We start from the raw sequence: 26,533 nt of genomic DNA on the forward strand, positions 1-26,533 counted from the left end.
CATCTTATCATTCAGGGATTGGTCCTCATGTCACCTTCTCAGAGACCATCCTGGCCTCACTATCTAAAGTGACCATTCACTTTCCTTTTTTATTTTTATTTTTTTTTGAGAAAGTGTCTTGCTCTGTCGCCCAGGCTGGAATGCAGTAGCGCCATCATGGCTCACTGCAACCTCGACCTCCCCAGGCTCAGATGATCCTCCCATCTCAGCCTCCCCAGTAGCTGGGACTACAGGCGCATTCTACCATGTACATGCCTATAGTTCTGTATTTTTTGTAGCGATGGGGTTTCGCCATGCTGCCTAGACTGGTCTCAAACTCCTGAGCTCAAGTGATCTACCCAAGTCGGCCTCCCAAACTGCTGGGCCACTGCGCCTGGCACCATTCACTTTCCTTTAACCATCTGATTTTCTTTATAACCATCACTTAGATTTTTTTTTTTTTTTTTTTTTTTTTTGAGATGGAGTTTCACTCTTGTTGCCCAGGCTGGAGTGCAATGGCAAGATCTTGGTTCACTGCAACCTCCGCCTCTCCAGTTCAAGCGATTCTCTTGCCTCAGCCTCCTGAGTAGCTGGGATTACAGGCATGCACCACCAGGCCCGGTTAATTTTGTATTTTTAGTAGAGACGGGGTTTCATTATGTTGGTGAGGCTGGTCTCGAACTCCTGACCTCAAGTGATCTGCCCACCTCAGCCTCCCAAAGTGCTGGGATTACAGGCGTGAGCTACCCCGCACGTTTGGTTGATATTTTCTTGATTGCCTGTCATTTTTACGTATTTATAGTCTATCTCTTTCTCAATCCACCCAAACTTGCCGTTTAACTGCTATTGGGCTACACACTGTCTAATAGGGAAATCACATGTGATTACCAACCACTTGAAATGTGGCAAGTCAGAATTCAGATGGGCTGTAAGTATAAAATACACAACACATTTTGAACACTTAGCACAAAAAAAAATCGAAAACATTACAATTTATTTGATTACATGTAGCAGTAATATTTTAGACATGTTGGATTGAAAGAGTTTTTAAATTGTCACCTAGTTCTTTTTTCTTTTTTTTAATGTGGCTACTTGAACATTTTAAATTACATACATGGCTCACATTAAACTTCTGTTGGTCAGGGCTGGCCTAGAGGGTGCCTGGCACGTAGCAGACACTCAACAAATATTTGTTGAATGAATAAGTGAAGTCTAACCATTGCTCTGAAGATTTCAACTGTTGCCCATTTTATTTCCTTTACAATGGGCTTTATTCCATTTGAAAATAAGTTAAAACTCTGGCCTTTTTTGTACAGTAACTTGGCAGCTCTCAACAACCCTGCCCATACCCTCAAAACGAAGTTGTCAATCTTTAGGAAAACCCCAGAACTGGAAACAGATTTCTGTTAAAAAGGGAGGCTAGCTACAGATTGCTTTCAGATTAAACTGTAAGGAGGCAATGGAAATGAAACGGAAGCTATAAAAAGATTCACATAGGATCTACACAAACAGTAGGGGCCCTTTTAAAAAGAATTATTCGGGTAACACTCACTGAAAAGAAAGCCCTTATCTAGATGGGAAGGGGAGAGAGCTGCTTTTAACTCAATGCCTGACTTCAGCAAACAAAGAAATGTCATTTCCTAAATTAAAAAGTAACACCACCCCAGGGAATACCCAGATTTCAACCTTCCTACCCACAATAACAAGCCATCAGCAATCAGAATCCTCCAGACCAGGATGAAGCTTGAACTTGGCTGCAAGATTACAATGAAGTTCTGGAATAAATTCTGAGCCCTAGGCCTTGACCCTGTTCTGAAAATTTCTCCTAAGGAAATTACATTTAAACACGGGTCCTTCAAGAGCTGGGACTCCCGGAATCAATTCTAAATCTATCCCAAGTTTCTATACAGGTGGGGTTCCGAGGGAAGGTCGTTGGAGGGGAGCGGGCCAAGGCATGCATGCGTCTTGGGTTTTTTTTCCCCTTGCATAAGAGACACACCTTTCCCACTGAGATTTTATGTTCATCTGGGCTGGCTTGAGGTATATCCAATATCCTCTGACTTCCACGCTGTCTTCTGATGGGGATGGCAGTTAACAAGAATAGATGCAAGGTCCCCACCCATCAGTGTATCCTAAATTTCCCTGATCATACATGTCACCAGGGATCAGCATCTCCAGTCCCGCCCCACCTCCACTGAATTAATCTCCAGTGGGAGAGGCTGGGAATAGATTGTTTCAATAGGGAACCCAGATCCCATTTTTATCGGGTCCCAACCACCCTCCGAGGCAGATACTAGAATTATCCCATTTTGCAGATCAAAACTGAGAGGTGGGTGGCGGCGGTTCAGTGGCTCGTCCACTGTCACGACCACACAGCTTTTGAGGGGCAGAGGTGACTCCCATCCAGACATGCGAGTTCGTCCCCTGGCACCTGGGTACCCAGGGGCACCCACCCCCTTGGGGATCTCCGTTTTAGGGCTTGGTGCCCCCCCCCGCCCCGAGTCCCACCCGGGAGCCCCCTCTATCCCCGTCGGGGGATCTCCTCCCGCAGAAGCCCGATCTTCCCGATCCTGTCGCCGGCGGGAGTCAGGGTGGCGGCCACTGACAACGAAAGTGAAACAAAGCTGGTCGCCGGGCGCGCACCCCCGCCGGCCCCGCGCGGACCTCCCAGGCCGGACGCCCCCGCCGCGTCCAGCCCCCGCCCCGCCCCGCCGAGCCCGCCCCGGGGTCGCCTCCCCCCTCCCCGGGGAGAACGGGGCCAGGGCCCCGCCGGGAGGGAACGGGCGCGCCCGGCCCCACTCACCTCCGGCCTCCATGGAGGACGCGCGCGGCCCCCGCGGCAGGCGGCGGGCGCCTCAGCCCCCCGGGCCGCGGGCCCTCATGCCGCCCCCGCGCCGCCCGCCCCGGCCCGGCCGCCGCCGCCGCCGCCCGGAGAGGCCATCAGCTGCTTCCCGTCACATGGCGGTGGGCGCGGGCGGAGACGCGCGGGGGCGGGGCGCAGGGGAAACGGAGGGGGGGGGTGCGGACGGGATAAAAACGGGGGGGGGGCAGTCGAGGGAAAAGATGGAAAATCGGGGGGGGCGGTACGCTGACGGGATAAAAGCCGAGGGGTTGCTGAGGGGAAACGGGGGCGGGGAAGACGCGCGAACCAGATAAAAATGGGGCAGGGGTGCGGGGAGCTGAGCGGAAACTGGGTGGGGCGCGAACGGGATAAAACCCAGGGGTTGTGCGGGGTCCTGAGGGGAACTAGCGCCGGATAAAAACGGGGAAGGGAGGGAGGTGGACAGGGCTGAGGGAAACCGGGGAAAGGGGAGCGATAGAAACCGGAGCAGGGGAAGCCGGCTCAGGGGAAAAGGGGGTGTTGGAGAGTGGGTAGAGCCGGGCCGAGGGAAAAACCAAGCGGGGGAAGCGGCGATCCGGGGAAAACGGAGAGAGTAGGACTGAGGGCGGTGGGGGAAGGGGAACCAAAGGGGCTGAAGCGAAGTCGAGGGGAAGGGCAGGTGAAAATGGAGCTATGCAAAGCCCGATGAGGGGGGAACGAGTAAAAATGGGGGCGGGAGAAATAGGGTGGAGGGAACACTGGCCGAGAAGAAACCTGGGGGAGAGATGGGCTTAGGGGAAAATGGGGAGGGGGTGGAAGGAAGGTGTAATAACCGGGTGCTGGGGGTTGGGGAGGACGTAAGAATTGAGAGGTGCGGCGAGGGTCAAGGCTAGGGTAAAACAAGGGGGGCTACTCAATGGCTCCGGTAATGGGAGAGGGAAGTGAGGAGAAAATGGGGCGGTGGGGAGAGGAGGGCAGGGTGAAAACCGGAGTGGGGGTGGGAACGAGATAAAAAACGGGGCAGGAGCGATTCGGAAGAAGACTGTCCCCTTAACTACCTACTGCGACAGCCTCGCCTGTCCCCGTCCCCCTGAGAAACCTGCTCTCCCTGTCTACCTGCATAGCCTCAAGAAATGGCTCGCTTGGGTCAGACGCCCCCTTGCTAACATTCCAGGGCCAGGGCAGGAGTCATCATGGAGGCTTTTCATGCCTGAAAGACCCCATTTCTTAGTTGTCCGGTCCCCAGTAGGGTCAGTGGCTTGGGGATTTCTTATGAGCTCAGCTCATTGTCCCCAAAATGCCTCCCCTTACCCCCAACTCGAGCGCTTCCCTTTCCTGCTTTGGGCCCAAGCTCTTCCCGCGGTTCTTGGTGTCAGCTTCATTGAAGTCACTCTGCCGCCTCTCGTTCCTTTCTCCCCGCCTTTCTTCACTTCCCTCCAAGTGCCCTCTCCATTTTCTGGTCACTGGTCCCAGAGCTCCGGATCGCAGTGGTTCCATTTTAAACTTCTTTGCTTTCTAAGGCAACCTATGTTTTCTACGGTAACTGAGGTTCCCGTGTTCTTTTTCACCATGGTCTCTCCGTTTTAATGTTTTGGGTTTTTTACCCAGGCCCCTGTTGTATGAGCCCTGGGTACGACCTTCCTGTGTCCCGTTTGTCCTCCTGGGTTACAATCCTGTTCACCCCGCTTGGCCGGTTTTTTTTTTAACCTGCCAGTTTCTCAGTCTCCCCCTTTTCCAGTGGCTGCCTGTCCCTTTCTCGCCGCCCATTTTAACTTTAGCATGCCCCGTTCTCACCCTTCATTTTCCACTGGGTATTTTTTATGTTTCCCAATTTTAAAAACGGCCCAGCGCACCCCTTTTTCTGGGCCTCCACTTTTATCTCTGGCACCAGTGTTGGCCTCCTCCACCTCTGCTCCCATTTAATCGCTAATTTCCTGCCTCCTGAGGACCCCCGTTTTATTGTCCAGCCTCCCCCCTCCCATTTTTCTCTTCTCTAATTTTCTGAGTCTCCCAAATACCTTCGATTCCTGGAGTCTCACAGGCCTCATTTTTATGTACACGTCATGGAAAAGAATAAAAGGGCAAGGGCACAGGGCGCAATGGCTCATGCCTGTAATCCCAGCACTTTGGGAGGCCAAGGCGGGCAGATCACCTGAGGTCAGGAGTTTGAGACCAGCCTGGCCGATATGGCCAAACCCAACCTCTACTAAAAATACAAAAATTAGCTGGGCGTGGTGGCAGGCAACTGTAAACCCAGCTACTCGGGAGACTGAGGCAGGAGAATCACTTGAACCCAGGAGGCGGAGGTTGCAGTGAGCTGAGATCTTGCCATTGCACTCCAGCCTGGGCAATAGAGCGAGACTCCGTCTCGAGAGAAAAAAAAAAAAAAAGAAGCGGGGCTGAGGTGAGGAGAAGAATATTGTTACCAATTTTTAAAAAGCCAGTAAAAAAAAAAATTCTGGGGGGGCAAGTTCGTTTTTCCAAGTCTTTCAATTTACTAATCAGGTCTCAATCAAGATCACAAAAGCACTTACTTAAAAATAGCTTTATTCCATTATCTTTTAAAAAATGCATATGATAACCTCAGAACTAATTTCTCCCAACCTCCCCCCACCACATCTTAAAATGTAAATAATGGAGAAGGAGCTGCTTATTTTTCTTTGCAGCAGTTCCTGGCCAGTCCCAACGTGAGAAATATCAGGTGACACTTACTGCGTCATAATACATTTTACCTAGTAAGGATGATTTTCTAAGTCTCAGTGCATGGGTTATTGCAATTTTCCATCTTGTGTTTTCCTGCAGCAATTATGGGGCTTGTATGTGCTTGTGAGAATTGGAGCTAATATCAAAGCCACAGAATTGTGGAGGCCCCCTTCCCAGGGTCCACCAGGTTTTGAGAAAAACAAGAAAAAAGTCAGTTGCAATGGACCTGAAGTGTTTATCTTCCTGGTCCTGATAAATAGATCTCGTGGTCTCTAAGTTAACAACACATGCAGGGCTGGGCGCGGTGGCTCACGCTTGTAATCCCAGCACTTTGGGAGGCCGAGGCGGGGGGATCACGAGATCAGGAGATCGAGACCACGGTGAAACCCCGTCTCTACTAAAAATACAAAAAATATTAGCCGGGCGTGGTGGCGGGCGCCTGTAGTCCCAGCTACTCAGAGAGGCTGAGGCAGGAGAATGGCGTGAACCCGGGAGGCGGAGCTTGCAGTGAGCCGAGATCGCGCCACTGCACTCCAGCCTGAGAGATAAGATTTTTTTTAAAGCACAGTGTAACAACTTGGACTTTGCCACACAAACTGTAATCCACTGTCAACAAGGTTGTGGATTTGGGCATGGATCATCTTAAAGAAGCCCGAATTCTTCAAAATATCCTTAAAACTTGAAGACCTGGATTTTACCTGACCCAGGATATTAATGTGCACACAGGACTCAGATGTGTGATGGCAGTCACAGCTCAGCTGGTCAAAGATTTATAGTGTTTGGCACCAGGACCATGAAGCTCCCATTTGGTAGTGGAAAAACCCTCAAATATTTCCTATCAACAGATGTGTGTGCAAGAGAAGAGGAAGTTGTGGAAAATATCCCAGTGATCCTACTAAACATTCTCTGTGTTCCTAGCTAGGGTTTTTTTTTCACCTCAACAGTTTTTGTGTTTTCTTTTAATCTTGTTGCCTCTGAGTAGTAGACTCTTCAATTCTGGAATTTGGTTGCCAAAGACTCGAAAGGAAAGACTCACTCAGTAATTCAGTGACTTTAGAAGCAAGCTGAGTATCTCATTCTAAAATGACCCTGATTTACACTGTTGAGAATGGTTAAGTACGTGGGGTACCTTGCAGCAAAAGACAAAAAGCAAAAAACCAGTAGAACTGCAATTCACAGCTATTCCTGAGGGGTGCACATTGCAGCCCACTCTTGAGCTCCCCAATGTTCTGAGCAGAGGACAGGGCATACTTCTAGTGATTTGCTTAGTTTAATCCCTTCATCCAAGAAAACAGACCTTCCCCAACCACACCTGCAGGGTTACTTCAGACAACCAGCTTCTCTAGTCCCAGTTCCTAGAATTGGAGAAAGGAAGTTCCCCTTTAAGCCCCAGGTCCTGCCCACTGGAGCAGATACGCAACATTAAAGAGTGCAAATTCAAGTCAGTTTTTCATATTTAGCAAACATCCATTGCACCCTTATAAGGTCCTCGACTTTAAGAAATTTATATGAAATCAGAAAACTTAAATCTTGAAACTATACAAGGATCTACTGGAAGCATCAGCAGGCTAAACTCATCACATGGTATTTTCATTCCAAATTTAGTGTTATTGATCAGCGTACCCTCAGAATATCCTTAAGAAGCAGGAAGGAAACAAGTTTTCCTCTTCCCATTTCCAAGACTGAGAAACAGTCCAGATGAGCTGGTTTGCCCAAGCAATTCTTATCACCAGATACTCTGTTATTAAACGTGTCTCCTGCCTTCTTTGAAAGCAACAGGAGAAATGAAGCATAGGAAAGTCTGCAAGCTAATAGTGTATCACCTAGGAGGCTTGTGTATAAATATGAAGCTCTGCAAAATGTAGTTATAATGAAAGGCACTTCCTATTACCAGCTCCCTAACTCTTTTTAAAAGAATTCTATCTCCAGGGAAGTAAAACTGGTTAAGACAGTGCTCTGATATGCTTAGTTTAGTTCCTTCATCCAAGGAAACAGACCTTCCCCAACCACACCTGCAGGGTTACTTCAGACAACCAGCTTCTCATTTCAGAGTCCCAGTTCTTAGAATTGGAGAAAGGAAGTCCCCCTTTAAGCCCTAGGTCCTGCCCACTAGAGCAGATACGCAACATTAAAGAGTACAAATTCAAGTCAGATTTTCATACTTAGCAGGTGATCTTACAAAGATATTTTTCAATAAATGGATTATGTTTTTCAATGAATGGATCTTACAAAGATGTTTTTCAATAAATGGAAGGAAAGATGTGTGTGCTTGGTTTTTTTGCTGAGACCCAAATGTTGCCAGTGCAAGCCCCCACTAGGGGTACAGGTCGAATCAAAGCTGAATGAAGAGCTCATCTTCAATGTAGCTTTCCAAGCTTTCAGAACGAGACAACAATAAGTGAGCGATTTCCTCATCTATTTTACAGGTGAGGAAATTGAGGCCAAGAGAGAGGTAAAGAGTTGTGCTCTAGCCCATGAAAGAAGGAAGCAACAGAGCCCAGATTCAACCTCAGGTGTTTCTAACTCCAAAGCCTGAACCAAACTGCCTTCCTCTGATTGACATTGGTACCTGGAACTTCACCTGTTCCAAGGAGCTGATATTTGCAAGGTGGCATGGCTGAGGCAGGAGAATCGCTTGAACCCGGGAGGCAGAAGTTGTGGTGAGCCGAGATCGTGCCACTGCACTCCAGCCTGGGCAATAGAGGGAGACTCCCTCTCAAAAAAAAAAAAAAAAAAAAAGGTGGCAAAAGGCACCAAGACCCAGTGCTTCCCTGACCTCTGCTCCCTCTAAATCAGCATCTATCACAGTAGATCAACCTGGATAAAGCCAGGATTCACAGCAAAAGTGGCACCTCAGACACCAAAGCAGCTTTCCTTCTCAAAGCTTTTAAACATCATTGGGAAAACTAGAGCAAATCAAACCAATGTTTTTCAATACATGGAAGGAAAGATGTGTGTGCTTGGTTTTGTTTTTTGCTGAGACCCAAATGTTGTTAGTGCAAGCCCCCGCCAGGGGTGCAGGTTGAGTCAAAGCTGAATGAAGAGCTCGTCTTCAATGTAGCTTTCCAAGCTTTTGGAGCAAGACAACCATGGACCATCCTCTTCTTCAGACTGGCCTGTCTTCTTCTTGAACAATGTCACTTTGCTCCTCACTGCTGTCATCTGCACAGGGGGGAAATAACCCAATGCTTTGTAGTCAGAGTGTGATTCTATTTCCACTATCAGTCGTCAACTCAGTGATTTCTAGTCCTTTCCTGGTGAGCCACAGAATGGGATCTCGTGGAGAAGAAGGTAGGGTGTGTTTTCCCCTTTTCACCTGTTTTCTACATTCAACACCTCTAGGCGTGCTTGATACCAGCCACCCTTCATGTCCTCGGCTCACACCCCTCCCCTCACCTGAAACACCCTCTCTCCTTTCTGCTTATTCCAACTCAGCCGTCCTAACACCTTGCTTCATGTCCACCTCTTCCACAAAGCTTCCCCTAACCGGCGCACCTCTCCAGGCTCTTATCTTTCTCTGAGGTCCTGTAATTTTTGGTGCAGTGGCACGATCTCAGCTCACTGCAGCCTCGACTTCCCAGGCTCAGGTGATTCTCCCACCTCAGCCTCCCAAGTAGCTGGGGCTACAGGTACATGCCACCATACCCAGCTAATTTTTTGTATTCTTAGTAGAGACACGTTTTGCCATGTTCCCAAGGCTGGTCTCAAACTCCAGAGCTCCAGCGATCCGCCCACTTTGGCTTCCCAAAGTGCTGGGATTACAGGCATGAGCAACTGCACCTATAATTTTTAAATATGCTGTCTATCAGGCAATTAATCAAATATCTTCCTGCAACAGCTCCTCTACTGCTCTCTCAAAATGTTGGTTCAGTCTTGCTCCTGTTTCCATTTCCCCTGTTCCCCTAAACTGGTCTTTTTTTTTTTTTTGAGACAGAGTCTCATTCTGTCACCCAGGCTGAAGTGCAGTGGCACGATCTCGGCTCACTGCAGCCTCCGCCTCCCGGGTTCAAGTGATTCTCCTGCCTCGGCCTCCCAAGTATCTGGGATTACAGGCACCTACCAGGCCCAGCTAATTTTTGTATTTTTAGTAGAGACGGGGGTCTCACCATGTTGGCCAGGCTGGTCTCAAACCCCTGACCTCAAATGATCCACCTGCCTCAGCCTCCCAAAATGCTGGGATTATAGGCATGAGCCACCGCACCTGGCCTGAACTGGTCTTGTAAAGCTTGCTGCATGCAGACACTACCAGTCACTCTTTTCTATTCTCCCACAATGCCCATATTGTTCCTACCCTAGACCAGGACCTTGATAAGTGTTTGTCAATTTGATTTTCATGCTGGTAGTTGACAGTAGTCTCAGGTTCTAGACGAAAGTTTAGCTATCTTCCCCAGCCTTTTAAAAAACCAAACTCACCCCTTAGAGATTTCCTGCTGGGAAGCTCACTGCAGCAGTTCAGAGGTTTGTGGGCTTTTTTTTTTTTTTTTTTTTTTTGACAGATTTCCTACTGCTGCCCAGACTGGAGTGCAGTGGCGTGATCATAGCTCACTGCAGCCTGGACGTCCTACACTCAAGCGATCCTCAGCCTCCCAAGTAGCTGGGATCACAGGTGCACGCCACCATGCCCGGCTAATTTTTCATTCTTTTTTTTTTTTGTAGAGACAGAGTCTCACCATGTTGCCCAGGCTAGTCTCGAACTTCTGGGCTCAAGTGATCTTCACACCTTGGCCTCCCAAAGTGCTGGGATGACAGGCGTGAGCCAACGCGCCTTTTTTTGTTTGTTTTCTGTTTGTTTGTTGAAGGAAAAAGAGCTTACCTTGTAGATCCTGGAATCCATTTCCCATCTGTTCTATGTTCCCATTTACCAAGGCGGTCACTCTGTGAATGTGGTCCTGCTTAGGTCTTTCTTTTGGCAACTCCTCTCTCTCATGTGCTCCCTCCTCTTCCTCTACTGCAGCATCTTCCTGCTCTTCCTCCTCTTCCTCTTCTGAATCCACCAAAACCATGACATCATCCATGTTTTGTCCCCTAATTTCCAAAGGGGAAAAATAATCAAGAAGATTTCTTATTTTTCCCAACTTCAGCCCTCACTGAATAGGAAACACTAGATTATTTGCAACCCCATTCGTAATATGGAAAATTCCTCATGCACGCAGCTTGGTGAAGTAATGAGATGATGGTGTGGTAACCGCAGAGATGCTGCCAAATTGCTTCAGATGATGGTATCTCATGCTGGGTTTATTACTCCCCTGCTCCTTGGGCAGGTGACCATGTTGTCCCAGGCATCTACCATTTCATGTCCCCTTACAGCAGGTAGACAAAGGTTTTTCCTTTTCTGAAATGCCCTCATTCTGCTCTACTTACCAAAATCTCTCCCTCTCCTAATTTTGGAAGACCGAGGTAAAGGTAAAGTCCTCTCCCTCCCACTAACGACCTGAACGAATTGCATTTAGGGTCCACCCTGTAGGTTATTTACCAGCAGCTCACTAGCGCTGCCTACCCAGCCAGACTTTGCATTTCAGACTATGCATTTCTTTTTCTTTTCTTTTTTTTTTTCTTTTTCGAGATGGAGTCTTGCTCTATTGCCCAGGCTGGAGCACAGTGGCGTGATCTTGGCTCACTGCAACCTCCACCTCCTGGGTGCAAGCAATTCTCCTGCCTCAGCCACCCAAGTAGCTGGGACTATAGGCATGCACCACCACATCTGGCTAATTTTTGTATTTTTAGTAGAGACGTGGTTTCAGCATGTTGGCCAGGCTGGTCTCGAATGCCTGGCCTCAAGTGATCCACCCACCTCGGCTTCCCAGAGTGCTGGGATTATAAGCATGAGCCACCGTCCCCAGCCTGGAGTATGCATTTCTTCTTTTTGGTTTTTTTTTTTTCTCTTTTTTTTTTTTTTTTTTTTTTGAGACAGAGTTTCATTCTTGCTGCCCAGGCTGGAGTGCAATGGCACAATCTTGGCTCACTGCAACCTCCGCCTCCCAGGTTCAAGTGATTCTCCTGCTTCAACCTCCCAAGTAGCTGGGATTACAGGCATGCGCCACCACATCTACCATGTCCAGCTAATTTTTTGCATTTTTAGTAGAGGTGGGGTTTCTCCATGTTGGTCAGGCTGGTCTCGAACTCCCAACCTCAGGTGATCCACCTGCCTCAGCCTCCCAAAGTGCTGGGATTACAGGCATAAGTCACCGCACCCGGCCAAACAGTCAAACTTTTTTTTTTTTTTTTTTTTTTCAGACAGAGTTTCACACTTGTTGCCCAGGCCGGAGTACAGTGGTGCAATCTCGGCTCACTGCAACCTCCGCCCCCCTGGGTTCAAGCAATTTTCCTGCCTCCGCCTCCTGAGTAGCTGGGATTACAGATGTGCGCCACGACCCCCGTCTAATTTTGTATTTTTAGTAGAGACAGGGTTTCTCCATGTTGGTCAGGCTGGTCTCAAAATCCTGACCCAAGGTGATCTGCCTACCTCAGCCTCCCAGAGTGCTAGGATTAAGGCGTGAGCCACTGCACCTGGCCTGGACTATGCATTTCTTAAGGAAGAAAGAATGAACACCACAGGTCAGTCACCTGCCCAAGGAGCTGTGTTACATTGTCATTTAATCTTCACAAGCCCCCTGGTGAAACAAATCAGGAGATTAAGGCTCAGAAAGAGTCAGGGATTTTCTATGGGTACAGGGCTTGGGAATGGCACAGCTGTCATTTGAACCCAGGTCCAATGGTCTCAATGCCTTTTCCTACTATACCAAACTGATGCCTCCGGTGAGAAATAAGCCCAGGGAATGACAGACTTACTGAGAGAATGGCCCTCCAATTCAGGGCAGTAAAGGTAATGTTTTGCTAAGAAAGATGGTCCCAGATCAATAATATCCTGTCATTTTGAATAGGTAAAGAACTGTTTTTCCATAGGATCATAGAGAAGAGTACTCTGCTCCCACCCAGAATCTCCTTAGGAAATGAAATACACAAGTTCCATTTGGTTCCTTCACCCCTACTGGGGTTTCCTTTTGAGAGGGGGTTCTGGGCATGCTCATAGTAGTCTTCCAAAACACTGTAAAACTGGCTGGGTGCAGTGGCTCATGCCTGTAATCCCAGCACTTTGGGAGGCTGAGGCGGGCAGATCACTTGAGGCCAGGAGTTCGAGACTAGCCTGGCCAACATGGTGAAACCCTGTCTCTACTAAAAATACAAAAATTAGCCAGGCGTGGTGGTGCGCACCTGTAATCCCAGCTACTCGGAAGGCTGAGGCAGGAGAATGGCCTCAACCTGGGAGGTAGGGATTGCAGTGAGCTGAGATCACGCCACTGCACTCCAGCCTGAGCAAGAGAGAGAGATTCTGTCTCAAAAAAAAAAAAAGAAAAAGAAAAAGAAAAAAAAAACTGTAAGACCATGACTGATTATTTCTTTTAGCTCTTTTTAGAAAATTAAATAAAACAAATGCATGAATGACTGGCTCAAAATGTACACATTGTCTTTCTGTCTCAATGATCGACCTGCAATGTGTCCAGCCCTGAGGTTTGGTGTTGTAAAAGAACACAGACTTTGGAATTGATTAGACCTGGACCTCAAGGAATGCACTGCTGCTTTCTTCCGGAATGAGCTTGCAGAAATTACTTCACTGAGCCTCCATCCCCTTATCTGGAAAATGGAGATGTCACCACCACCCGAAGGAGATGATGAAAGGGTTTATAAGAATACCTGATGAAACCCCTACACCAGTGTCTAGCACATCGTAGGTCCTCAATGGTAGTTGCTATTATTGTTCTTATGAAAGGAAGGGAACAAAACAGAAGTGAAGACAGATGCGGGAATGGGTGTTTGGTTTGATTCTAGGGAACACTCACCTGAAAGTGTTTCCTACTGAAGAGACAAAGGAAAAACCATTAATATCCAGTAACATCCGCTTCAACCTCACAGGTTCTTAATCGGGCTAACATTTACTAGGGGAACAAATAAGAAAACTGACTCAATATGACAGGTGATAGGGTGTCCCGGGATGGTACTTAGGTGACTTATTACTGTATATCTTGACCCAGCAAAGAAGCCCAGAGAACAGAACTTCAGGTGGGAGCATGACAGGGGCCATCCTTCCCCACCCCGCACCTTTTCAAAAGCCTGGAAGAGAAGCTAAAGGACCCAGGGAGCCCTTACCTTTCCAGCAGAACACAGGGCTGTAATACAACAGAAGCCCTGAGGTAATGGCCAGTCCCAGCAGAAGGAGGCTCACAATGGTTCCCACAATCCCCCCGATATTTAAAGGTTCTGTAAAGACAAATCACACCATTGATTCTTCCATCAGATATGTGTGCAATTAGAACAATACCTCCCCTTCTCTGCGTGGATCCAGTTCTTGTCTTATCTTGATTCCTGACCTTGGGTAAGGCTTATGACCTGTCTGTAATGCCAGATAAATATTTTGTCACCCAACCTCAGAGAGTTTGTGGGGATCAGATGGAGCAGGGGATGTGAACAAACAATGGAAAGTTAAAATCTCTCTGTCTACCAAACATTGAGACTATTTCTAAGGCCATGGTAAGTAAGAGTGTGAGAGTTATCAATGCCATGACAAACAGAGTGATCAACGGAACAGAACAGAGAATCCAGGAAGGGGTCCACACGGAAATATACTTGATATATGACAGGGTATTGAGCAAAGGAAGCACTATTTAAGAATTGGTACTAGAGCCTGGGTGCGGTGGCTCACGCCTGTAATCCCAGCACTTTGGGAGGCCGAGGCAGGCAGATCACCTGAAGTCGGGAGATCGAGACCAGCCTGACCAACATGGTAAAACCCCGTCTCTACTAAAAATACAAAATTAGCCAGGCGTGGTGGTGCATGTCTGTAATCCCAGCTACTTGGGAGGCTGAGGCAGGAGAATCGCTTGAACCCAGGAGGCGGGGATTGCGGTGAGCCAAGATCGCGCCATTGCACTCCAGCCTGGGCAACAAGAGCGAAATTCCATCTCAAAAAAAGAAAGAGGGCCAGGCGCGGTGGCTCATGCCTGTAATCCCAGCACTTTGGGAGGCCGAGGCGGGTGGATCACAAGGTCAGGAGGTCAAGACCATCCTGGCTAACACAGTGAAACCCCATCTATACTAAAAATACAAAAAATTAGCCGGGCATGGTGGCGGGTGCCTGCAGTCCCAGCTACTCAGGAGACTGAGGCAGGAGAATGGCATGAACCCGGGAGGCAGAGCTTGCATGAGCCGAGATCACACCACCGCACTCCAGCCTGGGTGACCGAGCAAGACTCCGTCTCAAAAAAAAAAAAGAAAGAAAGAGGAGGGGAGGGGAGGGAAAGAAAAGAAGGAAGATAGGAAAGGGAAAAGGGAGAAGAGAAAGGGAAAGGGAGAAGGGAAGGGAAGAAAGAAAGAGGCCAGGTGTGGTGGCTCATGCTTGCAATCTCAACACTTTGGGAGGCTGAGATGGGAGGATCACTTGAGGCCAGGAGTTCAAGACCAACCTGGACAACACAGTGTGACCTCATCTGTATAAAAAATAAAATAAAAAGAAGTATAGACATATATAGTATTTATTTTTCTAAACTCAAATTTAAGCAGCCATCCTGTTTTTAAAGTTCTATTGCTATTTTCTTCTTTTTGAGGTGGATTCCCGCTCTGTCGCCCAAGCAGAAGTGCAGTGGCGTGATCTCGGCTCACTGCAACCTTCGCCTCCCAGATTCAAGCGATTCTGCCTCAGCCTTCTGAGTAGCTGGGATTACAGGCAACTGCCACCATGCCCAGCTAATGGTCTCGAACTGCCAACCTCAGGTGATCTGCCCATCTCAGCTTCCCAAGTAATTTTGTATTTTTAGTAAAGATGGGGTTTCACCATACTGGCCAGGCTGGTCTCAAACTCCTGGCCTCAAGTGATCCACCTGCCTCGGCCTCCCAAAGTGCTGGGATTACAGGCGTGAGCCACCGTGCCCAGCCCTATCGTTGTTTCCAGATCTGGCCCTGAGACATACAAGTAACCTAATGCATGTTGGTACTATTCTGTATCCTCGGTGGGATGATTGTTTCTTAGGGGTTCATTTTGCTGTTATGCTTTACAACTGACATACACTAGATATCCATTCATTGGTGTGTATAGATAGTATGTAATTTTTGCTGTCTATGCAAATATTAGTGAGTTTAGGGTTGGATAATAATTTCTTCCAGCCACCTAGTCAAGTCATAAGCAAGCAGACACGCCTTCTCCCAGCTGGCAGTGACCCACGTGTAGGGAGGCACCAGGCTGTCCTCATGCTGATGCTTGGTGCTCTGAAGCTCTGAACCCTCCTCCTTCAGGCCCAGTTCCACCACTCACCTCTCACACTCAGCCAGATTTCCACCTCCCTCACCCCTACAGCGCTGTCAGCTCGGCAGACGTAGTAGCCCTCATCCAGGTCCTGGGAGCAGTTGTGGATGGTGAGGGTGGAGTTCTGGCCATCCTGGGTAATAAGATGGCGGCTGCTGGGCTGCATGACCACCTTGGGCTGGGTAAGGTTCCTCAGCCACAGGATCTTGGCAGGGGGGTAGGCCCCAGACACCTGGCATGTAAGTGTCACATTGCCCCCAACGAAGCAAGTCTTCATGGGCTCAGAGAGAAGGGAGGGACCCCCTGGTGATCAGAAGGTAAACAAAGACAAATGTTTAAAGAGATTCAAGTCACGGCCTGAGATCTGCAAGAAAACTATGGTAGTCTTTTTTTTTTTTGAGATGGAGGTTTTGCTCTGTTGCCCAGGCTGGAGTGCAGTGGCGCAATCTCAGCTCACTGCAACCTCTGCCTCCCTCCCAGGTTCAAGCAATTCTCCTGCCTCAGCCTCCCGAGCTGGGATTACAGGCATGCGCCACCACACCTGGCTAATTTTTGTATTTTTAGTAGAGACAGGGTTTCACCATGTTGCCCAGGCTGGTCTCAAACTCCCAACCTCAGGTGATCTGCCCATCTCAGTCTCCCAAAGTGCTGGGATTACAGGCGTGAGCCACCACCTCTGGCCCCAGTCCGCTTTATCTGTGATTTCACTTTCTGAGGTTTCAGTTACCACGGTCGACTACAGTCCAAAAATATTAAATGGAAAATTTCAGAAATGAACAATTGTTTTTTTGAGATGGAGTCTCACTTTGTCACCCAGACTGGAGTGCAGTGGTGCAATCTCAGCTCACTGCAATCTCCGCCTCCCGAATTCAAGAGATTCTCCTACCTCAGCCTCCCAAGTAGCTGGGATTACAGGCGTGAGCCACCACGCCTGCCTAATTTTTGTATTTTTAGTAGAGACGGGGTTTCACCATATTGGCCAGGCTATTCTCTAACTCCTGACCTCAGGTGATCCGCTTGCCTCAGCCTCCCAAAGTGCTAGGATTACAGGCGTGAGCCACCGTGCCCGGCCAATTCATAAATTTTTTATTTTTTCTTTTCTTGCAGTACTTTTAAGTATATTCACTATATTCACAATTTCCTAAGTTTTAAACTGCACACTGTTATGAGTCGTGTGATGAAATCTCACACCATCTGCATGAGCCTTTCTTCATCACAAGAAGGCTGAGTAGATATTTTGAAAGATCACATTCACATACCTTTTATGACAGTATATTGTTATACTCGTCTATTTTTTATAAGTTACTATTGTTAATCTCTTATTGTGCCTAATGTATAAATTAACCTTATCATAAGCATTTATGTATAGGAAAAAGCATAGTATATATATATATAGGGTTCAGTGCTACCCACGGTTTCAGGCATCCACTGGGGATCTTGGAACATATCCCTCGTGGATAAGGCAGGAACACTACATTTCCTTCCTAATGAAGCAACTCCAGAAATTTCTTTTTTTTTTTTTTTTTTTTTTTTGAGACAAGGTCTCGCTCTGTTGCCCAGGCTGGAGTGTAGTGCTGTGATCTTGGCTCACTGCAACCTCTGCCTCCCAGGTTCAAGTGATTCTAGTGCCTCAGCCTCCCAAGTAGCTGGGATTACAGTTGCCCACCACCATGCCTGGCTAATTTTTGTACTTTTAGTAGAAACAGGGTTTCACCATGTTGGTCAGGCTGGTCTTGAACTCCTGACCTCAAATGATCCGTCCACCTTGGCCTCCCAAAGTGCTGGGATTACAGGCATGAGCCACCGTGCCTGGCCAACTCCAGAAATTTCTGCACCACACCTCATCTTACATCATAATAAGCCTAAGATTACTAAGCATTTACTGTGGGCAAGGCACTGTTATGCATATTAACCCAATTCACTCTCATGGCAACCCTGTTATTATGCCCATTTTGCAGATAAGGAAACTGAGGCACAGAGAAAGTTAAGTAATTTGCTCAATGCTACAGAACTAAATAGGCAATGAGGCTAGGATTCAGAGTGATCAACTGTTCCAGTCTGCCCAGGACGTGGAGTATTCCCAGGATGAGGAGTTTTCAGTCCTAAAACCAGGAGAGTTCTGGGCAAACCAGGATAATAAACTGGTTACTGTATCCACAAGCCTTCCTTCTATGCTATACACTTCCACACATAAAAACTGTACTGATCGTATAAAAATGGACACATATCTGACAAGGATTTCAAGGGGACAAGAGGGCAGCTGTATTTGTTTCCAATTGCTGATGTAATCGATTGTGACAAACTTAGTGGCTTAAAGCACATTTATTCTCTTACAGTTCTGGAGGCCAAGAGTCTGGAATGATCTTACAAGGTTAACATCAAGGTGTTGGCAGAGCTGGTTCCTTCTGGACGCTCTAGAGCAAGCTTGTCCAACCTGCAGCCTGCGGGCCAAATTCGTCCCAGGATGGCTTTGAATGTGAGGACATTTTTGTTTATCTGTGGTGATGGATATCATGAAAATTATGCATGGACCCTTTTTTTTTCACTCATCACCTATTGTTAGTGTTTGTGTGAAATCCACTCGCAAGATCCAATTACCTCCCACCAGGTCCCTCCACCAACATTGGGAGTTACAATTCAACATGAGATTTGGGTGGGGACACACAGCCAAACCATATCATGGGGTTTCGCTGTGTTGCCCAGGCTGGTCTCAAACTCCTGGGCCCAAGCAATCTGCCCGTCCTTGGCCTCCCAAAGTGCTGGGATTACAGTCATGAGCTACCACGCCTGACTGATCCTGGCGCTTCTGATCTCTCTTAACTTCCCCCCCTCCTTTTATTTTTTTTTGAGACAGAGTTTCACTCTGTCACCCAGGCCTGGAGTGCAGTGGCACAATATCCGCTCACTGCAACCTCAACCTCCTAGGTGCAAGTGATACTCTCACATCAGCCTCCCCAGTAGCTGGGATTATAGGTGCATACCACCATGCCCAGCTACCTTATTTTTTATTTTTTGTAGAAACAAGGTCTGTGTTGCCCAGGCTGGTCTCGAATTCCTAGCCTCAAGCTATCCTCCCGCCTCTGACTCCCAAAGTGCTGGGATTACAGGCGTGAGCCACCACGCCCAGCCTTCTCCCTTCTTACAAAGAAAGACATCAGTCATTGGATTACAGCCTACTCTAATCCAATATGACCTTATCTTAACTTGATTCCATCTGCAAAGACTCTTTCCGAATAAAGTCATATCCACAGGTATTAGGGTTTGGACTTGAACATATCTATTGGGGACACAACTGAACCCCCAACCTCCATCCAGCTTTATCACTATTTTACACACGACGTCCCAGCCACACTGGTCTTCTCTTGGGTCCTCAAATGCCAAGTTTGTTTCCACCTCAGGGCCTCTGAGTTTGCTGTTGCCTCTGCCAGGAACACTCAGCCCACGGATCTTCACCTAGCCAGCTCCTTCTTATTCTAAGAATAGATTATTACTACCTCAAGGAGACCTCCCTGCCACCCTAGGAAAAGTGCCCCTCTTCTTATAAAGGCCTCCCTTTTATACATACCATTTTATTATCCTCATAATTATTATCATATCTAGACCGATCTTACTTGTTTTTGTACTTTCTGTCTTCCTTCTACCCCCATGCCACCCAGGATATAAACCCTGTGAAAGAGGAATCGTTGTGGTTTTAATATGTACAGACATGGCCGGGCGCGGTGGCTCACGCTTGTAATCCCAGCACTTTGGGAGGCCGAGGCGGGCGGATCACGAGGTCAGGAGATCGAGACCACGGTGAAACCCTGTCTCTACTAAAAAATACAAAAAATTAGCCGGGCGTAGTGGCAGGCGCCTGTAGTCCCAGCTACTGAGAGAGGCTGAGGCAGGAGAATGGCGTGAACCCGGGAGGCGGAGCTTGCAGTGAGCCGAGACTGCGCCACTGCACTCCAGCCTGGGCGACAGAGCAAGACTCCATCTCAAAAAAAAAAAAAAAAAAAAAATATGTACAGACATTCTCTGACACTCCTCCCTTCAAAAAGTGGTGCCCAATTCTTCCCCAGTCCTCTTCAATGTGGGCTGGACTTATTTCTAAGACACAGAGTGTGGCAGAAGGGATCCCATGTAACTCCTGAGGTTAGGTCATAGAAAGGATAGCATCAACTTGACTCACTCCGTCTTGGATCATTTGCTCTGAGGGAAGCCATCCGCCATGTTGGAAGGACACTCAAGCAGCATTATGGAGAATCCCACATGGAGAAGAAATAGTTGCCAGGCATGGGAGTGAGGACTTCAAAAGTAGATCTTTCAGATGATTTCAGCCCTGCAACCTTCAGTTCTTCTGGCTGACACCCCAGACATATAGAGCCAAGAAAAACCATTCCCAATGCCCACTGTGCCCTCTCTGAATTCCTGACCCACAGGAATCGTTAGACAATAAATGGTTATTCTTGTTTTAAGCCACTATGTTTGAGAGTAATTTGTTACATAACTAGATGCTATAGTTTGAATGTTTGTCCCCTCCAAATCTCATGTTTAAATTTGATCCTCAGTGTTGGAGGTAAGGCCTAATGGAAGGTGTTTGGGTAAGTAAATTCTCATTCTATTAGCTTACTGCAAAAGTAATTACGATTTTTGTCATTATTTCCTTTTTTTGAGATGGAGTCTTGCTCCATCGCCCAGGCTGGAGTGCAGTGGTACAATCTCGGCTTACTGCAAGCTCCACCTCCTGGGTTCATGCAGTTCTCCTGCCTCAGCCTCTCGAGTAGCTGGGACTACAGTTGCCCACCACCACGCCCAGCTAATTTTTTTGCATTTTTAGTAGAGACGGGGTTTTACCATGTTAGCCAGGATGGTCTCGATCTCCTGGCCTTGTGATCCACCCGCCTCGGCCTCCCAAAATGCTGGGATTACAGGCATGAGCCATCACCCCCGGCCTGTCCTAACTTTCAATGGCAAAACCACAATTACTTTTGCACCAACCTAATATTAGCGCTGGTTTTTTTTTTGTTTTTTATTTTTTGAGATGGCATCTCACTCTGTCACCCAGGCTGGAGTGCAGTGGCACAATCTCGGCTCACTGCAACCTCTACTTCCCGGTTTCAAGTGATTCTCCTGCCTCAGCCTCCCAAGTAGCTGGGACTACAGGCATGCGCCACCATGCCCAGCACATTTTTGTATTTTTAGTAGAGATGGGGTTTCATCATGTTGGCCAGGCTGGTCTCAGACTCCCGACGTCAAGTGATCCACCCGCCTCGGCCTCCCAAAGTGCTGAGATTACAGGTGTGAGCTACCACGCCCAGCCACTGCTCGTTGTTAAAAAGAGCCTGGCACCTCCCTTCTCTCTCTTGCTTCCTCTCTCACTATGGATCTCTGCATAAGCTGGCTCCCCTTTACCTTCTGTCATGAGCAGAAGCAGCCTGACGCTCTCACCAGAAGCCAAGCAGATGCTAGTGCCATGTTTCTTGCACAGCCTACGGAACTATGAGCAAATAAACTAATTTTCGGCTAGGTGCAGTGGCTCACACCTATAATCCCAGCACTTTAGGAAGCTGAGGCAGGTAGATCACTTGAAGTCAGTTCGAGACCAGGCTGGCCAACATGGTGAAACCCCATTTCTACTAAAAATACAAAAATTAGGTGGGCGTGATGGTGCACGCCTCTAGTCCCAGCTACTCAAGAGGCTGAGGCAGGAGAATCGCTTGAACTTGGGAGGCAGAGGTTGCAGTGAGCCAAGAACGTGCCACTGCACTCCAGTGTGGGCAACAGAGTGAGACTCTGCCTCAAAAAATAATAAAAAAAATTTTTTTCTTTATAAACTACCCAGCCTCAGGTATTCCTTTACAGCAACAGTAAACGGACAGACACAAAAGATGATGAACCTCATCTGTCTTGTTCACTGCTCCATCCTCAGCACTTAGAAACTGTACCCGGCACATAGCAGGTGCTCAATTAGTATTTGTCAAGTAGACAATAGCTTGGACTAGAATGAAGAAGCTTGAACTAAGCATCTCTAAAATTTGAAAAAAATGAAACATAAAGAAAAAGAAAGGAAGGGAAGGAACTCAGTCCACTCTGACATCCAGGGATTTCTTCCTCAGAAGAACTCTCAAATGCTTCTCCTAGGATAAAGGAAGGCAGGGGAACTCCAACCCCAAGACAAAGCAAAACAGACTCACTGATCTGCACCACGCAGCTGGCGCCCGACTCTGGCCCGACTATGTGGTTCGTAACACACTTGAACTTCTTGCCATCGGACAGCTGGGACTCGCTCAGCATTTCCACCCCCAGCTTTGACTTCCCCACGATTACACCTCCTGGCTCTTCTATCCACAGGAAGTCAGGGTCAGGATATCCCCCATCCCAGCGACAGGTAAGCTGCAGCATGAATGATCCTGATACCATCTGTGCCCAGCACTGGGGAGCTGATGGAGGGGGGTCTGCAAAACACCAGAGGAGAGCATGGGCTGAATCACAGACTCTAGGATCAGCCACTGGGCTGGCTCTAAGGATGGCAGAACCAGGGTCTCAGAGAGGCATCAACCCCAGTTAGTGTTAGTGTCTAATAGCTCCTAGCATAAATTCATGCGTGACAACAGTCAGGCTTCCTCTGTTGGGTGTTAAATTTCTGGGGACCTGGGTCTCATTTCTTTTTCTTTTTTCTTTTTTTGTTTTTGAGAAGGAGTTTCGCTCTTTTTGCCCAGGCTGGAGTGCAGTGGCACAATCTTGGCTCACTGCAACCTCGACCTCCCAGGTTCAAGCAATTCTCCTGCCTCAGCCTCCCAAGTAGCTGGGATTACAGGCATGCGCCACCACACCCCGATAATTTTTGTATTTTTAGTAGAGACAAGGTTTTGCCGTGTTTGTCAGGCTGCTCTTGAACTCCTGACTCAGGTGATCCACCCGCCTCAGCCTTCCAAAGTGTTGGCATTACAGGCGTGAGCCACCGCATCTGGCCTCACTTTTGCATTTCTTACTTATTTTTTCTTTTCTTTTCTTTTCTTTTTTTTTCAAATAGAGACAGAGTTTTGCCATGTTGGCCAGGATGGTCTGGAACTCCTGGCCTCAGGTGATCCACCCGCCTCAGCCTCCGAAAGTGCTGAGATTACAGACGTGAGCTACCGTGCCCAGCCTCGCTTTTGCATTTCTTATTTATTTTTTTCTTTTTTTTTAAATAGAAACAGGGTTTTGCCATGTTGCCCAGGATGGTCTGAACTGCTGGCCTCAGATGATCCACCTGCCTTGGCCTCCCAAAGTGCTGAGATTATAGATGTGAGCCACCACGCCCAGCCCCACTCTGCATTTCTACAGGGGTTTTCGTCCAAGATATTTGTGTATGGGAGTGTTTGGTTGGTGTTTCCCCACTCCCGAGATAAAGATTCACGGACTACTTAATCCTAACAGCGCTACAGGGCCCGGTGCCTGTGACAGCCACACTGGATCCACAAAAAGAATGTATATAGATGGATGGATGAACAAATAAATTGTGGTCCATCCATGCAAGGAATGGACTATTATTCAGCCATTAAAAGGAATGGATTACTGATACATGCCTCAATATAGATGAACCTCAAAAACATGAAGCCAGGTGAAAGAAGCCAGACACAAAAAGCCCCATATTGTATGATCCTTTCATATGAAGTGTCCAGAACAGGCAAACCCACAGGGACAGAATGCGGATTGGGGGTTGTCCAGGTCTGGGGAAAAGAGGGAATGAGGGTGACTGCTTATTGGGTACAGGGTTATTTGGGATGACAAAATGGTTATCTGGGATGACAAAAATGTTTTGGAGGGCCAGCCATGGTGGCTCACGCCTGTAATCCCAGTACTTTAGGAGGCTGAGGTAAGCAGATCACTTGAGCTCAGGAGTTTGAGACTAGCCTGGGCAACGTGGGGAGACCCTGTCTCTACTAAAAATAGAAAAGTTAGTCAGACATGGTGGTACCTGCCTGTGGTCCAGCTACTCTGGAGGCTGAGGTGGGAGAACTGAGTTGCTTGAACCTGGAAGATGGAGGCTGCAGTGAACAGAGATCGCACCACTGCACTCTAGCCTGGGTGACAGAGCGAGACTCGGTCTCAAAAGAAAAAGAAAAAGAAAATGTTTTGGAACCTGATGCAGGTGATGGTTGCATAAATGCACTGAACGCCACTGAATTATACATTTTTATTTTTACTTTTTTTGAGACGGAGTCTCGCCCTGTCGCCCAGGCTGAAGTGCAGTGGTGCAATCTTGGCTCACTGCAACCTCTGCGTCCCAAGTTCAAGTGACTCTCCTGCCTCAGCCTAAGTAGCCAGGATTACAGGCGTGAGCCATTGAGCCCATTCAATTGTACATTGTTAAATGGTTAATCCTACGTACTTTCACCTCAATTTAGGGGAAAGAAAAAAAAAGAATGCATTAGTGTCCTTCCGTGGCTCCCAAGCACTCTCTTGCACCCCTGCATAGCAGTAAGCTTCTAGAAGGGATGATTCCCTCCCTGAGTGCAGCAGCCCCGGGTATGTGTATTGAGAGAGCCACAGATACATGTTCAGAAGAATCATGCAGCAGGTACCCCCTTAAAGACAAATGGGAGGCCGGGCGCAGTGGCTCACGCCTGTAATCCCAGCACTATGGGAGGCCGAGGTGGGCGGATCACCTGAGGTCGGGAGTTCAAGACCAGCCTGACCAACATGGAGAAACCCCGTCTCTACTAAAAATACAAAATTAGCCGGGTGTGGTGGCCCATGCCTATAATCCCAGCTACTCGGGAGACTGAGGCAGGAGAATCGCTTGAACCCATGAGGTGGAGATTGTGGTGAGGTGAGATCGCACCTTTGCACTCCAGCCTGGGCAAGAAGAGCGAAACTCCACCTCAAAAAAAAAAAAAAAGACTAATGGGAGAGGCACAAACGTGCAGTTGATAAGTTCATAAAGGGTTAAGGGGAAGAAGTGGGGCAGAGGAGTGCTGCTTACGCACAGTAGACCAGGAGCTCGGTGGTCACCTTTCGATGTCTCTTGCTGAGCAGATTCATGGCCAAACAGGTGTAGTTCCCTTGGAGGTTTGGCGACATTAGTAACAGTGAGAAAGAGTTGACTGTCAGGTTGTGGCCAAAGGACTCGCTGCTGGAATTCAGGGCCTGGAACCACCATTCAACCATGGGTGGTGGCCTGGAGCTGCTGTTGCAGCTGAAGTCCACGTGGGAGCCCCTGGCTGCGTAGAGGGTGCCGTTGGGGAGTGTGCCGGTGGCCACGATGTGGACCTCAATCTGATAGGGGCCGCCTGGGAATGACAGGGGGAATAGGATGGCACTAATTATGTAAGAGCTCATTCGATTGCCTTACCAACTCTAATATATAAATGAACAGGAAATAGCCAATGAAGAGTATGGTATCTATCTAATACTATGTGACAAATGCTATGCCAAGTGCCCTGATACATTATTTCATTTAATCCTGGGTGACTATGTGAGATTTTATTAGGGGGATAAATCTTTACAGAACAGCAAAAGTATACATTGCTCCTTTAAAAAACAAAAAACTGTAAGGGCTAGGCACAGTAGCTCATGCCTGTAATCCTAGCACTTTGGGAAGCTGAGGTAGGAGGATCACTTGAGGCCAGGAGTTCCAGACCGACCTGGGAAACACAGTGAGACCCCATTTCTACAAAAAAATTAAAAATTAGGGCCAGTGCGGTGGCTCATGCCTGAATTCCCAGCACTTTAGGAGGCCAAGGCAGGTGGACCACTTGAAGTCAGGAGTTCAAGACCAGCCTGGCCAACATGACGAAACCCTGTCTCTACTAAAAATACAAAAATCAGCTGGGCGTGGTCGCGCATGCCTGTAATCCCAGCTACTCGGAAGGCTGAGGCAGGAGAATGGCGTGAACCCGGGAGGCAGAGCTTGCAGTGAGCCGAGATTGCGCCACTGCACTCCAGCCTGGGCGACAGAGCGAGACTCCGTCTCAAAAAAAAAAAAAAAAAAAAAAAAAAAAAAAAAAAATTTAGAAATTAGGGCCGGCACGGTGGCTCATTCCTGAATTCCTAGCACTTTGGGAGGCCGAGACAGGCAAATCACTTGAGGTCAGGAGTTCAAGACCAGCCTGGCCAACATGACTAAATCGTATCTCTACAAAAATTACCAAAATTAGTTGAGTGGTGGCACACATCTGTAATCCCAGCTACTCGGGAGGCTGAGGCAGGATTGCTTGAACCTGGGAGGCAGAGGTTGCAGTGAGCCAAGATCACACCACTACACTCCAGCCTGGGCAACAGAGCGAGACTTCATCTCAAAATAAATAAATAAATAAAAAGCCAGGTGTGGTATCACGTGCCTATAGTCCCAGGCCCCCCCAGCAACTGGGACTACAGGTGTATTCCACCATACCCAGCTAATTTTTGTATTTTTAGTAGAGACGGGATTTCGCCATGTTGCCCAGGCTGGTCTTGAACTCCCAGGTTCAAATGATCCACTCACCTTGGCCTCCCAAAGTGCTGGGATTACAAGTGTGAGCCACCACACCTGGCCAAAAAATTTTATTAAAGTTTTGCTGGCCAGGCATGGTGGCTCATGCCTGCAATCCTAGCATTTTGGGAAGATGAGGCAGAAGATCACATGAGCCCAGGAGTTCGAGACTAGCCTGGGCAACATGGCAAAACCCCATCTCAAAAAACACCAAAGAAGGCCGGGCGCAGTGGCTCACGCTTGTAATCCCAGCACTTTGGGAGGCCGAGGCGGGCGGATCACGAGGTCAGGAGATCGA

General features: G+C 48.0%; 2 protein-coding genes across 5 annotated transcripts in view; both read right to left on the minus strand.

Moving 5' to 3' along the window:
- WSB2 (WD repeat and SOCS box containing 2) overlaps positions 1-4,307 on the minus strand; it is a 30,305-nt gene extending 25,998 nt beyond the window's left edge. Inside the window, exon 1 of one of the 4 annotated variants that reach the window (XM_030821479.1) lies at positions 4,112-4,307. Coding sequence is in view for 2 of the 4 variants with exons in the window: in XM_012510047.2 (XP_012365501.2) it covers positions 3,859-3,922 (64 nt within the window). In the remaining 2 variants the exon portion in view is untranslated. Of the gene's footprint in view, positions 1-2,782; positions 2,962-3,858; positions 3,938-4,111 lie in introns of those variants that run through there. The other 3 variants (XM_012510047.2, XM_030821478.1, XM_030821480.1) reach the window with 3 other exon arrangements.
- Positions 4,308-6,460: 2,153 nt separating this feature from the next.
- The window catches only part of VSIG10 (V-set and immunoglobulin domain containing 10), a 40,990-nt gene continuing 20,917 nt past the window's right edge, over positions 6,461-26,533 (minus strand). Inside the window, exons 3-9 of the mRNA XM_030821788.1 lie at positions 24,752-25,054; positions 21,974-22,234; positions 15,807-16,100; positions 13,649-13,759; positions 13,342-13,357; positions 10,317-10,528; positions 6,461-8,665 (exon numbers count right to left, since the gene is read on the minus strand). Coding sequence (XP_030677648.1) covers positions 8,610-8,665; positions 10,317-10,528; positions 13,342-13,357; positions 13,649-13,759; positions 15,807-16,100; positions 21,974-22,234; positions 24,752-25,054 — 1,253 coding nt within the window. The 3' untranslated portion in view covers positions 6,461-8,609. The remainder of the gene's footprint in view (positions 8,666-10,316; positions 10,529-13,341; positions 13,358-13,648; positions 13,760-15,806; positions 16,101-21,973; positions 22,235-24,751; positions 25,055-26,533) is intronic.

Source organism: Nomascus leucogenys, chromosome 10, assembly GCF_006542625.1.
Source record: "Nomascus leucogenys isolate Asia chromosome 10, Asia_NLE_v1, whole genome shotgun sequence".
Classification (NCBI taxonomy): domain Eukaryota; kingdom Metazoa; phylum Chordata; class Mammalia; order Primates; family Hylobatidae; genus Nomascus; species Nomascus leucogenys.